Source organism: Siphateles boraxobius, unplaced genomic scaffold, assembly GCF_051911475.1.
Source record: "Siphateles boraxobius isolate OS27281-9 unplaced genomic scaffold, OSU_SipBor_1 48, whole genome shotgun sequence".
NCBI lineage: Eukaryota > Metazoa > Chordata > Actinopteri > Cypriniformes > Leuciscidae > Siphateles > Siphateles boraxobius.
Window position 1 is genome coordinate 6,655,001 of NW_027509119.1, and position 16,376 is coordinate 6,671,376.

The 16,376-nt window shown below is 37.8% G+C and overlaps 1 protein-coding gene across 3 annotated transcripts in view; it reads left to right on the forward strand.

The window, feature by feature from the left end:
- sbf2 (SET binding factor 2) overlaps positions 1 to 16,376 on the forward strand; it is a 146,559-nt gene that overhangs the window by 104,914 nt on the left and 25,269 nt on the right. For all 3 annotated transcript variants that reach the window (XM_077201808.1, XM_077201809.1, XM_077201810.1), the window contains exons 20-24: positions 2,407 to 2,579; positions 2,987 to 3,060; positions 7,843 to 8,038; positions 8,640 to 8,767; positions 12,965 to 13,140. In XM_077201808.1, coding sequence (XP_077057923.1) covers positions 2,407 to 2,579; positions 2,987 to 3,060; positions 7,843 to 8,038; positions 8,640 to 8,767; positions 12,965 to 13,140 — 747 coding nt within the window. The remainder of the gene's footprint in view (positions 1 to 2,406; positions 2,580 to 2,986; positions 3,061 to 7,842; positions 8,039 to 8,639; positions 8,768 to 12,964; positions 13,141 to 16,376) is intronic.

Below are 16,376 nucleotides of genomic sequence, written 5' to 3' on the forward strand. Positions count from 1 at the left end.
GTGTTGCTCTGCTGAAATGAGTTGGCTCAGACACAGCCAAGAAAAGATGGAGGGAGAGCAGGAGGGATAGAGCTTTGTAGTAATAATAATAATATGTGTGAGTTTTGGAAGGCTTCATAGTCAAAATGGGTGATGCTTGGCCAAATCCACATCTCCAGAGTGGATCTTTCCTTCTTCTTGTCCATTTCTCTTCCTCTCAGAAATGTTTCAAGGCCAGTTACTGCACACTGAGAGTTTTAAGTGCTTTTTGTCTCAGATTTGTCTTTTCTTTTTTCTGTTTAATTGGTGGTCTTTGATAAGGCAAGCGATTAATCGGACTTTTGCTTACATGTAGGATTAGGGATTTTTCTAAACGACTCCTCAAATTATGTCTTTCGTTGAGGAGAGGTATGCGGTTACTTCTCTAAGCAATCAGACTTGATTGTTTTAACCTGCCAGACAATAAATCCTTTAAGGAAGGGGTTCCCGAACTTTTCCGTCAGCCATAATATATTTACTTGAAGTACCCCTGAGATTTTAAATTAATATTTCATTACAACACATTTGCATGTTCTCGGTTCTCTGATGTCAATGATAATTATAGAAATTATTATTGTTAGCTCTTTCCACGCAGAATTTTCCAGCTTTCCGTGTTTTGACTGTTATACGGTAGGGGGCGCTATTAGGCATCTTCTGAAATAAAGTACACAATCTCCAGATCAAAACAGGCAAAATAAGAACAGAAACAAGCGATAAAAGCATTGCTTGTGCTCGTTATAGTCTTTGGGGGAAATTTGTTCAAAATGTATTAAACTTACTCACAGTCAAGTGTTGATTAAAAAGAATGCATGAAGCTTTTGTTGATGTTTGTTTGTTTAAATGCAGAGGCTCTGTTCATTATTTAGATTTTTTGCATTTTCAGATATTTATACAACCAAATATTCTGGGGGCCATTTAACATTTTGTGAAAATTATCAAAACTGCTTTTTTTTTTTTTTTCTTTTTTTTTTTTTTTTACTGTGCCGGGGATAGAGTTAATATTAATTATATTAATAGTAGTAGAAGTATGTTTAAACGCTAATAAAAAATGCTTTTGTAAATCACATTGTAATGTCAAATAAAAATGAATATTTGTTAATTATAATAATAACATGGAGACTATATTTAATTAAATTGTAGCCTTTGATTTGCTATATTTAATTAAATAACAGCCTTGGATTTGATAATCGCACTAAGCTTTAATGCAATTATTGTGCAGCCCCATTTATTTATTTAAATTTTTTCATTAAAAAATAATTAATTATTAGCTTTTAATCAACCCACCTATGAGAAACTCTGATTCAATGCCATAGTACATTTTAATTTTTCCAACTCCGCTGCATCTCGCGCACAGTTAAGTGTGCAGTCCTTTCGAAGTATACTTCATTAACCGTGACTGGATGAACACGTTCGCCGTCGTTCACTGTTTACCGTTGCCCACACACAAGAGCAGACTGCATGCGGATGCTGTGCATGGTCATCAGCGGGCCGTGCTGGTGAAGTAAAATTACGTTACGCAGTCTCAGATTGCCTGAGAGACAGAAAAGGGAAGTATTCTTTTGGCTTTTGGAAGAACAAGATTTGAGGGGTTGAACTCTTTTGACCCAGAACAACTTTGCAACCAGTTGTACGGCCCACATAACAGTTCTGCTAGAGCAAACGCCTCTCAGATTTTCTTAATAAAATGTAATAATCTCCTACACGACTTAAAGGTCACATATTGTACAACTTTCTGAAGTTTTATTTTAGGTTTTGATGTCCTTAAGAATATATATTTGCGGTATAATACCAAAAACCATCTCAATATATTTTTACAGCTCCTTTCTCAGGAGCTCTGCCAAGAACAGGTCGATTTTGGCTTGTCTACTTACACACAACGGCTCGTGAAAAGGCACAGCTACTTTATGCAGGCTGTGTGCATTTGTCTGTGGATCGACTGTTTTGAAACTTATACTAATATGTTTCATAGCCCCTAGACCTCTGTTATCATGAAAAAAGCCAGGAAATTTCAGTTTTGACAATATGGGACCTTTAATGAACTGTTGTTCTTCTGCAAATTGGGGAAAGGATTTGATTTATTTCCCACCAGAACGGGTCTCTATTTGTAAACGGAGTTGGCGAGTGACATCACTTTCCCACCAGCACAGTCTGCACTAAAGCCCAGGAGATATCAGAGCCGTCCACTTCCTAACAGTGGTATTTCAGACCAATTGTGTGTAACAGACTAAACAGACATTGAATTGTGATGGGCCGGTAAATGAAAGCAACAGAATTACATCAAAGCCTCTTTAAATGCTTAAATGTGTTATTTTAAGAATATTGAGAGTGCCATTGCTGTTGTTGGATGTGTTGAAGTCCGCAATATAATTCGTGTCATGTAATAAACAGTATTGCAGGGAGTGTGGCCGAGAGCTTTGACACCGAGAGTGGATTCGAAGACTCTGAGACCAGTGACGTTGCCAACTCTGTGGGGAGATTCATCTCTCGTTTCATTGACAAAGTGTGTACAGAGAGTGGAGTGACCCAGGATCATATCAAGAGCCTGCATAGTATGATTCCAGGTAAAACACTGTGTGCTCACATACAGACACAGTCAGAGTATTTCAGCTTTTCTAGGGCTCGAAACATGCTGACTGCTGTACATGGACATAAACATGTGCAACATTAAAATGTATATACAGTACTTGTATACAGCTAAGTGTATATTTTTAAATGCTGTTATTGCTCAACATTTTCAGTTAATTTCAGCAGTTCTCTCTTATGATTATAATGTCACAAATATTCCTTGTAGTCAAAATTGCATTGACAATTATTATACAATTATAAAATGCAATTTAAAGTTCAAGATAATTAAAGTTCAAGGACAATTCAAGATATTAAGCAGAATTAAACGGAAAAAGTACTGTCACCCCATTTCCTAACCAGTTCAGAAAGTTTCCTGTCTCAAGGTCTTGATCTGTTTGTTCAGGTATTGTGGCAATGCAGATGGAGACTCTAGAGACGGTTCATAGAGAAAGCAGAAGACTGCCTCCCATTCATAAGGTAAGAACTTGTTCCCCACTGGTGAAAATTACACAAAGCTTGTATGTCATTTGATTTGCTTTCTTGGTCATAGAGAAGTTGCTCTTCAAATGTTTTACAGTTTCCTTGTTAGCAGTAGCTGCTTTGTGTATTATATGCAGACTTACACATTTCACAGTAATTGACATCAACTCTTTTGCCACCATTCGCCATTGACCTGGAGATTTATTATCACTGATGTGCAGTGGTGGACGAAGTACACAAATCAAGTACTTGAGTTAAAGTACAGATACCAGCGCCGCCGCTCCCACCACGCGCATCACGCGGTGTGCGTAGGGCACCAAGTGCTGAGGGGGCACCAAAGGTAGCCTAATGAAAAATCCATCATCATATCATAGTCATAATAATTATAATGCAGACATCCCAAGTCTCCCGGAAGTTCCTGGAGTCTCCCGCATATTGATAGCGGCTCCCTGATGCCCGCAAATTAATTCAAATCTCCCGGAATTTAGAGCTCGCGAGCTCCAAACCGTGTAGCGCGCGCACGGCAGAGAGGGAGAGAGCGAGAGACCTTGCGCGTGTGTGCAAATGTACGTGTGTGCCTCATCAAGCGCATGTAAGACCGAACACCCCCCCCCCCCCCCCCCCACCTCCGTCATCAAAACCAAACAAGCCTCAGAAAGGTAATAAAGACATAAGTAAAGTAATTGATGTGACTCCAGTGGATTAAAATTAACACAAAATTTAATGAAGTGACGCGAGTGTTTTCTTTGTGCAAAAAAACAGTGTTTTTTGTGAACACGAGCTTCATAAAATTGAGTTTAAAGGTGGGGTATGTGATTCTCTTTTTTGTCCATTTTTTCAAAATAACTTGAAATCCTATTCCTAACCCACTTACAGCCACTGAGTTAGAAGCACTGAAATTAAAATTAAGCAATTTAATCATCTGTGGAATGGGCAGGACTCGAAAAACTCCAGCCAATCATTTCCAAGACCACCTGGAATCATTGGACAGTAAGTTAGTCAATCAAACAGTCGTACCACACCCCCCTCCCCCCAGCGCGCGTGACCCCCTTCGTGCGCATACTCAAAGTTCGTGACGCATGCGCATGTCGTCAGTAAAGCCAGCATAATTAGTAGTAAATCGTCATTACAATCTCTCGCGCATCTGAGTTTTCGCTTGTGCATGATTGCGCGTCCATGTTCTTCGAATGGGTGGAGTAAGAGCCCGCGTTGGAGGAAAGAAGGTAGGACCATTTGATTTGTGTATTTTCCAAATCTGCCGGTCGTTTTCCAAATCACATACCCCACCTTTAAACAACGGGAGTCACATGGATTACTTTTATGATGCCTATACTACCTTTCTGGGGCTTGAAAGTGTTAGTTGCATAGACTGTCTTTGGAGGGACATAAAGCTCTCAGTTTTTAATAAAAAGATCTTCATTTGTGTACCGAAGATGAACGTCAGTCTTACGGGTTTGTAACGACATCAGGGTGATTAATTAATGACATCATTTTCATTTTGGGGTGAACTAACCCTTTAAGTATTATGACAAAGTATTGATTGATGAGCTATGTTTATTATTTAGTTATTAGTCAGCACTAATAAGAAAGATTAGTGCAGACATTGAATGTGTTAATCTCCAAATAAGCAAACAGAAATAATTAAACTGAAATGTATTAAAATATCAATTTAAGTTACTGATAATTCAAGTGTGGAAAGTGAAATACAATAAAGTGTTTTAAAAATTATGAAAAATAAATGTGTGTAAGTCAAGCCAAATATGTGGCTACAAATACAATACAATTTAGAGACGTCACATGAGGCAAAATTGCATTAACATTTTTATAGTCTTGACTCTTTTTGACCGGACCATCGAATCAGTAAGTTGTTGACTCAAGAACAGCTGCAGTCGGATCAGTCAGATTCACAAATGAATCGTTCAGTGTATACTTAGATATGTTTACAAGACCGCAAACTCTACGCATAAAAACCGCACACTCGGGTTTGATTTGGGTAGTGCTAGAGCCTACAGTATATAGGGTACCTGTCTGTGTATTGATAAACTAACAGAAAGTTTATATATATTTTCTGGCTAGTTTACTGTAGTTTTGGTTCTTCGGACCAAATGGTCCCGAAGAATTTAAATAAAAAAATTTGTAAAATCATAGCTTCATCGGAATGGTCAGAAATTTGGTGACTTTGTTGGTACTTGGTATATGAACACCCCAAAAAATTGGGGACAGGATTTGAATAGTCTAAGTGGTTGTAAAAAAAATGGTCACACTCAGGGCCTTCGGGACCAAATGGTTCCGCCATAGGAAATGAATGGGAAATTGGCAAAAATGTGACAATACAGAGTTTTTTTGTGCGTACAATCTACAAATCAGCCACGATCCAGAAAAAAAGCACACAACAGTGAAGGGGTGAATCTATAAAACATCAATAGTGCAAAACAGACACATCCACACACACACACACACAAACACACTTTTATACATAAACAAACGAATAAATTCAGATTACATGTGTTTTGCATTTTTAAAATGCTCAGTTTGTCCACCAGATGGCATCCATCTAATTTCAAAAATTGCTTTCATGAGGTCTAGGCTTGACTCTAAAATGAAATACAGCTTTAAAAAAAATAAAAATATATATTTTTTTATTTTTTTATTTTCTATTATATTCAATGGGGGGAAAATGGGTCATATTTATTGCATAAATATTAATTATAAATCTTAAATTATCTCAAAACACCAAAAAAGAAAAGAAAAAATATTATAAAAAACAAGTAAAAAAAAATATGATTTTCTTTTAATAAATATGAATCAAACCCTTCAGGACCATTTGGTCCCGAAGACCCTGAGTGTGACCCTGAAATGAAGGACCCCAGAGGGTTTTTAATATACCATACTTTCACCCAAACTGAATATTTAAAAGCAAGTTTAAATTGGTTAATCTTCTATAAATATTTGTGATTCTTTGTTCTTTTCTGACATAACCCAGTTCTTCTTAAATCACAGACATGCTTATTCTGTGCATTTGGACCACTTCTTGTGGGAAATCATTTGTTTTGTCCATCAAGTGTGCTTTCTCTTTAATTGAGCGTGAGCAGCGCAACAAAAATAGACTCTGCGCCGAAACCCCCGCTTCACTGCTGCTCACGTGACGCTCCTGGTCCCGCTGTGAATGCACTCATCGGTTAACATGCAAAGTGAAAAAAATATGCGCCGCTCACGGTTGCTGGCGGCCGTTAAGGAAAGTGCAATAAGGCAGACACAGATTGAGTGCGTGACCAACCATGCACTCGCACAAATGCAACCACGTCAAATTTTAACTCGCACATTCTCAAAAAATAGTCACAATCTAGAGCCCTGCATCTGACTTATAAGTCAGACTCACCACCGTTCCCTGCAGAAAATACTGCTTGGCTTCAATAACAAACTGGAAGTAATGTGTCATGGAGTCAAAAGCTGATTATAAATGGTCACTGGAGAAATAATTGAGACACCTGATAATATCAGATATACACAGTAATCTGTCTTTTGTGCTGGGCTTCTGAGATGCTTTGGTTGAAGAGAGAATTCTGAGCTGGATAAAGTCCTGCTGTCTGAACAAAGTATGTTTTTCGGGAGAAAAAGAAACCATGGTAGATTGTTTACTAGTGTGCAAATCGAGGGAAGAAGCTGAACCCAACTGGCATCCCCAGTGTGAAGTGGACTGTTCTTCTAATACCGCAATTTTCCACATAAGAAATACTTGCTGTAATTCCCAATTTAAAAAAGAAAAAAAGTCGGCTCTGTGTCAGTTCTTGTCACCCTTCTCAATCCAACTAATGAGTTAGATAATGGCCTGGACAGAACAACTGTCTGGACAGTGTAAAAACGGATGGCTTGTCTCTGGTGGTAAACACACAAGGCTTGAGTGTGATTACTGTGCCTGGAACTAAACCTAATAATTGAGGCTTACTCCATCAAGAGAATCATTTGTTATCTGTCAAAAACCAGACCACAAATACTTGCCTTTTTTTGCTGGTGCAAATTGAATAACAGTAGTCTTAGGCCCAGTTTACACCTCGTATTAATATGAGTTTTGGTCGATCGGATCACAAGTGGACAAGGGAGACACATTCCCGTTTATACTTTGTGTTTTAATTTGTCTCTTTTGTCCAGTTTCAACCACTTCTGTCCTGTTTTCTTTGGGGGGAGGGTCTAAGGGCGGGTAAATGTATCTTTTTTTCAGATCTTTCAATCTATTGGACAAAAAAAGTTTGCGCAATTTGCATATGAACGTGACCAGAGACTACGGAAAAACTATACATTGTAGCAGATTTCGTTTCTGATCTGACTGCCGCAAGTGTGTTTATAATCAGGAATGGTGAGAGAACATTGTGTTTGGTACGTTTTTCATCTTCAAACCAAACTTGGGTCTTCAGCTGACAAAGTTTAAATCCCGTCTGTCTAGCGCGCTTCCCATAGTGTTTTTGCATTAGATCAGTAGACGGTATTTTGCAGCTGTTCATTCGACCACATGAGCGTTTACACTACGAAAGCAATCCGGTCGAATGTGTTTTCCACTCCCTCTGGAAGTGCTTGAAAGTGGACAAACTGAAAATGTTTTAGACCTTGTTTACACCTGTATTTATCGTCGTCCACTTGTGATCCGATCGACCAAAGCGCATCTTAATAGCAGGTGTAAACAGGGCCTTATATTTCTGTTTACTAGAAAGCTTGTGAATATAATCGTCTCTGTACCAAAGCATGTGCTCCTGGTCTTGCATTAATGACAGTAGTTTTCTCCAGCCCAAGATCCTGCGGCCTGCCCTGCTGCCCGGAGAGGAGCTGGTGTCCGAGGGGCTACGGGTGGTCTTAGACCCTGACGGTCGAGAGGAGGCCACTGGGGGTCTTCTGGGAGGACCACACATCCTGCCAGCAGAGGGAGCACTCTTCCTCACCACTTACCGTATCGTTTTCAAAGGCACTCCTCACGACCCACTAGGTAACAACACTTACAGTATAATGACCCTCCTGTTTGGATAAAAGCCTAAATTAAATATGTTTATCATATAATCGAACACATCTCTTCAGAAGACTTGGGTTGTATTGCTCTATTCATATGGATTCGGTTTACAAAAACTTCATTTTTTTTTTGTGTGTGGATATTTTATGTTTTGGTTAACTGGATTTTCAATGGAGGGAGAGAAGCCTCTCAGGTTTCATAAAAATTTTTTTTTTTGAAGATTAAACGAAGGCTTATGGCTTTTAAAGGACATGTGGGTGAGTAAATGATCATAGAATATTCATTTTGCCCAGTCCACTCTTCCAAGTCATCTGAAGACATTCAATAGCTTTGTGTGAGGGAAGGTTTTTGTTGTTGTTGAAAATAAAACCCTCTGCTGTAGCTCTTAAATCATGCGTTTTTATGCACATTCAAATTTGCCGCCACAAGTTGCATATCACAAAGTTTGACATCAATCCAAGTTGATCCTAAATTAGCTTGAATCCTTGAATTGAACTTACAGTTTACAGTTCTTTATTTTGAGAGTTTTACCTCTGAGAGCTGCATTTATGCGTTTATATCTCTGTCTGTGTGTGCGCAGTTGGTGAACAGGCCGTGATCAGAAGTTTTCCGATATCCACTCTAACTAAGGAGAAAAAGATCACCATTCAGAACCAGCTACAGCAGAACATGCAGGAGGGGCTTCAGCTGAGATCCTCATCCTTCCAGGTACTAACACGCTTAATATTACATAGGGGAGAGTGGGGTAAGATGTGACAGTGGGTAAAGCTGTGTCTACCATTAATCGAAACATGACAGTATCTAAAAGGGTCCTATATGGGCCATTCTACAGAATTGGTTCAAAGTCAGAGTTGGAAACGTCTTTTTTTTTTTTTTCACAAATTTTGTATGTATGCAAATTGTATAATATCCAAGGTACACATTTCTAGTAATTGTGCAGGTAATTATCATATTGTATTTTCAGAAAGTTTTAGAATATTTTTCCTCTCCCCAAATTGTTCACTACTGAAACACAATTATAAATAATTTAATAAGAAGGCTTATATCGACCTATTAATGTTTTGTTTACTTCTACCTTGTAAATATGTTTTTTTGCTATTTTAAAAAAGAAGTTTTCACAGGTAAATCAATACCTGTGAGTCTTTTGAGAATCATTGAAAATGTGGTGATGTGCAAATGTATATTATGAGAAAATTAAAAAAAAAATTGATCTTTGATGCAAGTAAACCTGTTGTAGGAGACTCCAAAACAAAATTAGGAAACTTAAAATTAGCATAATAGGGCACTTTAAGAAATGCATGGCCTGTATTTTTTTTTTTTTTTTTTTTTTTGTCAAAGTAAATCTAAATGACAGTTGAATTGAAAGGATTTTTATATCACATTTATTCAGGTTTAACAATATAGCATACATGTTGGTGTACTACCAATTATTTGGTTAAAGATTAACTTTAAAGTCAGCATGGAATAGAGGTTGCCATTGTCTTTTCTTCCTTATTGTGACGTATATCCAAGTGAAACGGCTTCTGAGAAAGTAATGAGAAAGTAAGATGTGCTATTGGCTCAACCAATAATAAAAGTAAGCATTGTCTCAAAATGCACATAATACTATTGCAAAATGTTGAACATGGTTTCATGTCGTTCAGATATGTTAATATTAAACTTTCCTGGTGGTTTTACGAAAATGTGAATGTGCAGCAAAGTAAAGACTAGGGATGCACCGATATGAACATTTTGGCCGATACCGATAACCGATAATTCTTTACATTTGAAAGCCGATAACCGATATATTGGCCGATAAATCTAAATTAAAATTTTTATATACTTTGATAGCCTGTATACATAAACAAAAGGCTCACCATTAAAAGCCTTGTCTCAAACACTTTTAACATAAATCAAACATATACAAAACAGTATAGCCTAGTTTGAACCAGTGTAAGATTCCTTAACTTTTAAAATTAATTTTACACTCCTATGGGCAACTTTCTTTATTAAAAAAATGGTAACACTTTATAATAAGGTTTAATTTAGTTAGCATTAGTTAGCATGAACCAACAATTTTATAAGACATTTTTAAGAAAGTTGTTCCTGTTAACATTAGTCAATGCACTGTGAACTAACATGAACACACATATTTTATTAACTACTATAACAAAGGCTATTGCTCTCTGTTAGTTAATGCATTAACAAATGAGACCTTATTGTAAAGTGTTATCAAAAAATCTATTGCCTAACAAAAAATAAAATACCTAAATAATGCAAACAAGTCATTGGATAACATTGGGCTGCATATAAAGAAACAAAATGGATCAATAAAATGGAATCGCCTCTGCACGGACAATAAGGAAATTATTTTTATCAAACCATATCATTGATGAAAATAATACGAGAACAAAATAATGGTAGTTATTAATTATAACACAATGTTTTTGAAAAAAATTTGACATTTTTAATATTACAGTGATAGTAAACATCTTTAATAGCTTAGTTACTGTTTCAAATGACATTGCTGTGTGAGCTGCGCGCGCTGAAGCTGAAGAGAACGAACGTTAAACCGAATCGCTTAGCTAGAAGGTTAATCAACTCAACGGTTTCTGAAGAATGCAAACCCAAAGAATTTACAAATTTATTACAATAGTGAATACAATTATAATTATATGACAGTCCCAATCATAGCTTTTAATGTTTTGCATTGTTGTTTAATCTGATGCTGAAGAGAACGAGCACCGGGAAACTGAAGAACTTTTCTAGCAGGTTGTTTAAATCCACGAAACACATCATATGTGAGATTAATCAGATATTTATTTTACATCAACTTTATATTACGACTTATCTGCACAAAATGACGTGAATGCCTAATCGAACTTGTGCTGGTCACAATGTTGTAGTAATCCCTGTTCTGGACGCGCTATTCCCACAACAACGCGCTGAAACGGCAACTAAACCCAGAGAATTCACAACGTTTTATTACAATAGTGTTCTCATTATAATGGCATGTATATGACAGTCCCAATTATAGTTATAAATGTGCATTGCTGTTTGAGCTGCGTGCAAGCTAAATAGGCTATAAAGATGATCACAGGTAGCCTACAATGAAGCGCTACTACATCGTTCATTAACTCAACCAAACGCATCCTATATTAGATTAATCAGATATATATACACAAAATAAACATATTACAACTTACAATGGCACAGAATGCTGCGAATGCTCAAGAGAACTCGACTGTGCTTGTCATGAAGGCTTAACTCCATAGATGCGCTCTTTCCAACGCGCTCGTCGCGCTGAAACACTGGCGAACAAGAATTCACAACATTCTTTTACAGGCGTGTTTTTATTATAATGTTATGAGGCCTATGTGACAGATTTGTGCTGCACATGTTGCACGGAACTGTATCTTCCTTTTCGAAGTGAATCCAATCATTCAGAACCATCATGGCGAACAGCGCGCATCTCTCAACTGAAGTAAATAATCTATTATCTATCGGCTTTGATATATCGGCCCAATTTTCTTATCGGATCGATAACGATAACATCAAAAAAGACCATTTATCGGCCGATATCGATATGTGGTCGATATATCGTGCATCCCTAGTAAAGACTTATATTGAGTATTAGCAAATACAGTTTTTTGTTTATATTTTTATTTGAAATACAAATTGTTCACATATTCCTCAATAATTCCACTTAACCTTTTACATGACACAGCTTACCCCTAACATGGACAACTAGTCCAGTTGTGTCACTGGACTATAGTGGGCCTAATAAAATATTATGTGTATTATTTTAAGTGGTCAGCTTTCCCTCCATGCCTATATATTGGTTTGAACATACAACCTCTCTGTTGTGCCTCACCACCCCAGGTTTTATCAAAAAAGTCATGCCGATTTCAATGAGCCCAGCGCGGTCTGTTTTAAAGCAGGGATGTTTGCTGAAGAGGAATGTGCACGTTTTAGACTGTTCTTTCTGCTTGACTCATTATAAGTCTCTTCATGGATGAGGACAGAGCAAGAGAAGCACATGTTGTGTTCTTCACTATGCATGGACTATAGGGCCATAAAGATTTTATGGCTCATTCCTATCGTTTTACTAACTTAAGCTATAAAATCAGGCCATGTATGGAAGGGAGGGTCATTTGTGCTGGACTGCCCACGTGTGACTGCCAGCAGTCGGTGTCTGGGGTACATTATCAAGCCCTCATTAAGACCTGCAGTCCACAGGAGAGATCAGGTCAGATAGAAGAGTGCTGAGGGATATGGGGTCACGTGTTCACGTGGCCAAAACCTCCTTTTGGACTGTTCTCCCCAGAAAAGTGGGAAAAGATCTTGTTCCATACTTCTATCCAGTTCTGCAAGTCATTTCTCTTGCCCTGAAAAATTTCAAATGATTATTTGCAGATTTTCTTCCTTCATGAAGGTGTGAGGCTCTATCCTAAACTATGGACGCTTTTCACATTTCCGTCTTTCTCAAAAGCGGAAGTCATCATATTTGAGTAAATGTCTATATTGAGGAACGAAAACTACAACAAATATAGATTTTGCGTTCCCATTTTCCCCATTTGCAAAATCAACTATAGCAATTCTAAGAATTTCCAAAAGAGGAAAAAATAAAGAGATTGATTACTTTGGTCGGAAGAGAGAAAGATGTCAAATTTGCCATCACTCCCTCAGGTGTGGTCTTAGAAACAGGAGTAACTACTCTGTAATTGAACCTTTGTCAAGGTAAGAAAACACAAAAAATAGTGTGACAAATGAAAATATAAAAAAACTGCTGGATATACAATGTTAATAACTGAAAAGGCATCATCACAGTCTTTGAAAATGGTCCATTATATATACTCTGTAAATCTGGCTAGTAAGGTAGTTGGACCGTGGCAATTTCTGATCATATATCCTGCTTTGTTTTAGCTAATTAAGGTGGCGTTTGACGAGGAGGTGAGCTCAGAGATGGTGGAGATCTTCAGGAAACACCTGCAACGGATCCGCTACCCACCATCCATCTTCAGCACCTTTGCCTTTGCAGCAGGACAGACGGCACCACAGCTCATATTACCCAAACAGAAAGAGAGGAACACAGGCTTCCGGTCAGTGCAATATACGTTTTATAGAGAGGACATAATGTAAATTTAACATTCGGCGAGGAGTTATTTTTACTACTATTGTTTAGGCTGCAACAAAACCCTTGATATCCTAATCATAAGAACAACATTAAAGTAATACTTTACCTAGAAATTCTGATTCATCCTCATGTCATTCCAAGCCCGCATGATTTTCTTTTTCCAGTGGAAATGAAATTTAAAAAAAGGACTGCGGTTGTCAAGCATTAAAAAGTGTGCACCATACAGCCCTGTACTATATTCTAAGCCTTCGTAAGGCAGATAATCAATGCGTTTACATGCACGTTCCTAACCCCGATTATGCTTAATAAGTCGACAGTGCGTGTGGTCATGTAAACACATTAAAGGGATAGTTCACGCAGAAATGAAAATTCTGTCAGTATTTACTCACCCTCATGTTGTTCCAACCCCGTAAGACCTTCGTTCATCTTCGGAACACGAATTAAGATATTTTTGATGAAATCTGAGAGCTGTCTCACTCCTCCATAGGCTTCTAAGGGATTGACACTTGCCGGCCCCGAAAGGTTATTAAAGATATCGTTATAATGCGAAAAAATAGGTACTATCTAACAGCGGTTTGCAACGATTCTCCTTTCCCCCACAATGCATTGCATTACGTCACCTGGGGAGAGAATTTACCAAAGCCCGCCTTGAGAGCATTGAGAGTGACTAGAGACGAGTAGTAGACGAGAGTATTCAGATAACGCAGATTATAGATAAATATATAGATATAGATAAATAGACTAGATATATAGATGGACAGAATGATATATAGATATAGATAGATAGGCTAGTATATGCGGCAACTGCACATCCAATGGCGCGGGCGCCTCTGACGTGCGACCAACGCTACGTTGTCAATCTACCTACTATATATTTCTATCTATTTATCTATCTAGCTGCTAGCTATCTATGCTAACGTTATGCTATCTGGCTGTCTGCCTATCTCTCTCTATACCGCCCACACAAGCACCTGCCAAACACAGCGACAGACGCGCGGCGGCTACGTTTGCAACAACATTTTCACCGGAGGAAGAGATAAACGCTTAGAAACGCCCATATAGCTAGCTTGATGCCTTCTATTTCTAGATGCCAAAGACAACGTTTACCAGTACTATGACACTATGACAAAGGTTACCGGTACTTATCTGAACTAACGTCATGATCACTGCCACTAGATATAAAGAAAATGTTGATTTTTCACTCGGTGCTATTCAATGACAGTAAAAAAAAAAGTGTCGTTATTGTGCACTGCTGCTCGTAGACTGGCTCCAGTGCTCATTGCTGCGTTGCTAAATGATAGCAACTCACCAGGACACTTCACCACCTCTCCACTCATTCTCCTCAGACCATGCATTAAATTGGCTTTGATGGCCATCAGATCTTGGCAATTCCTCATTTGCCCTCTCACGTCTGGCAGGTTCGATATTATACTTCTGCGGGCTCTCTTCCTCTTCCTCTTCCCATCTCTTCCTCATCCCAGTCAGTCACCATAGATCTTGAGGCTACCAACCTTTCCTCCACTTCTCTCTAACGTGACGTAATTAACGAATTGCGTAAAAAAAACCTGTTAATACCAAAAACGTAAAAGACTGGTCTTTAAGACCATTTTTGAGACATTTTAAAAATGATATACATATCTTGAGTGATTTATGTACCCATTAATCGACAGTGGTGGTTAAACTGCAAAATGGCCTTTAAGTTTATCAAGCGACGAGAATACTTTTTGTGCGCAAAGAAAACAAAAATAACGACTTTATTTCAACGATTAATTTCCTTCTCTGTGGGCCTCTAGTCAGTTAACGTAGTCTGATTGCGTAGTAATACGTCACACGTAGGCTCAATTTTGGCCGACGCTGGTCAAGTGTGTGATGCGTGTGACGTACAACACCAGAAGATTACGCTATTACACTATTTGAACTGACTTTGAGGCCCACAGAGAAGGAAACGAATAGTTGAAATAAAGTCGTTATTTTTTTTATCTTTTTTGTGCACAAAAAGTAATCTCGTCGCTTGATAAACTTAAGATTGAGCCACTGTAATCACTTGGATTATTTTAACGATATCTTTAATAACTTTTCGGGGAACAAGTGTCAATCCCTTAAGAAGCCTATGGAGGAGTGATCCAGCTCTCAGATTTCATCAAAAACATCTTAATTTGTGTTCCGAAGATGAACGAAGGTCTTACGGGGTTGGAACAACATGAGGGTGAGTAAATACTGACAGAATTTTCATTTTTGGGTGAACTATCCCTTTAACCAGTTTTCCTTTATCGTCATTAGGTAATTAACCGATCAACAGGGCTTGATTTTTGCCCCTTACCCCGATTTCACCCAGCATTTAAACACCTTAACCTGCCTTCTGTCGTCTTATTGAAGTGCACATGTGTGATATGTGACAGGAACGCGTCCTTATACGGCAGGTTTAAGTGCTTCCAGTCACAGCGAGTGTTTCGGTAGGGGAGGAGAAAAATATCGCATAAACTCTGACTTTTTTGATCCAAGAAATATAAAAAATTTGTTCTCATCTCGTGCAGCCTAAGTTCCAGTGGTACAGTTGTAGAAACTTTAAATATTAGAGGAGAATGAGTTTCCTGCTATCATTTTTAAATACTCTGGGGGTTTTAATGTTTTTCTTCTCGCATAATAAATAGAATACCCTGAGTGAAATACTTCGATGCTTACATTTTGACGTCACCCCCGGGGAATAACCTTTTTTTTTTTTTTATACAGTCTTGTAAATGTGGTTTACTTGAATTTCCAGGTTATTGGTTTGCATATAAACCGGTAAATTTAGGTTACTTCAATAAACTGATTTTTTTGGTTGTTATGTGTATTGTGTGCGTATAAATATCCTTGCCAATCTGTTTGTAAAACTTTGTGCTTTAAGCACTATGACTGCATCATCTGAACTTGAGAACTGGATCAGTCAAATTTGTGAATAAATCAGTTTTGCAAACTGTTTTATCAGATTTCACTCATTAATTAAACATTGCTACTTCTATAAAGAGCTCTTTTGAACATACTAGCGAGGGCTAGAGCGGAACAAGATTTTCAGTGTATAACAGCTTAAATTTAATTTTCAGATCTATTCTTCACATAAAACTATCGTATGGCTTCACCAGAATTGGAATATAGCACACATCATACGTACTACAATAATGATAATTTTTTTATGTGACCCAAGTGCTCATTCACATTCTA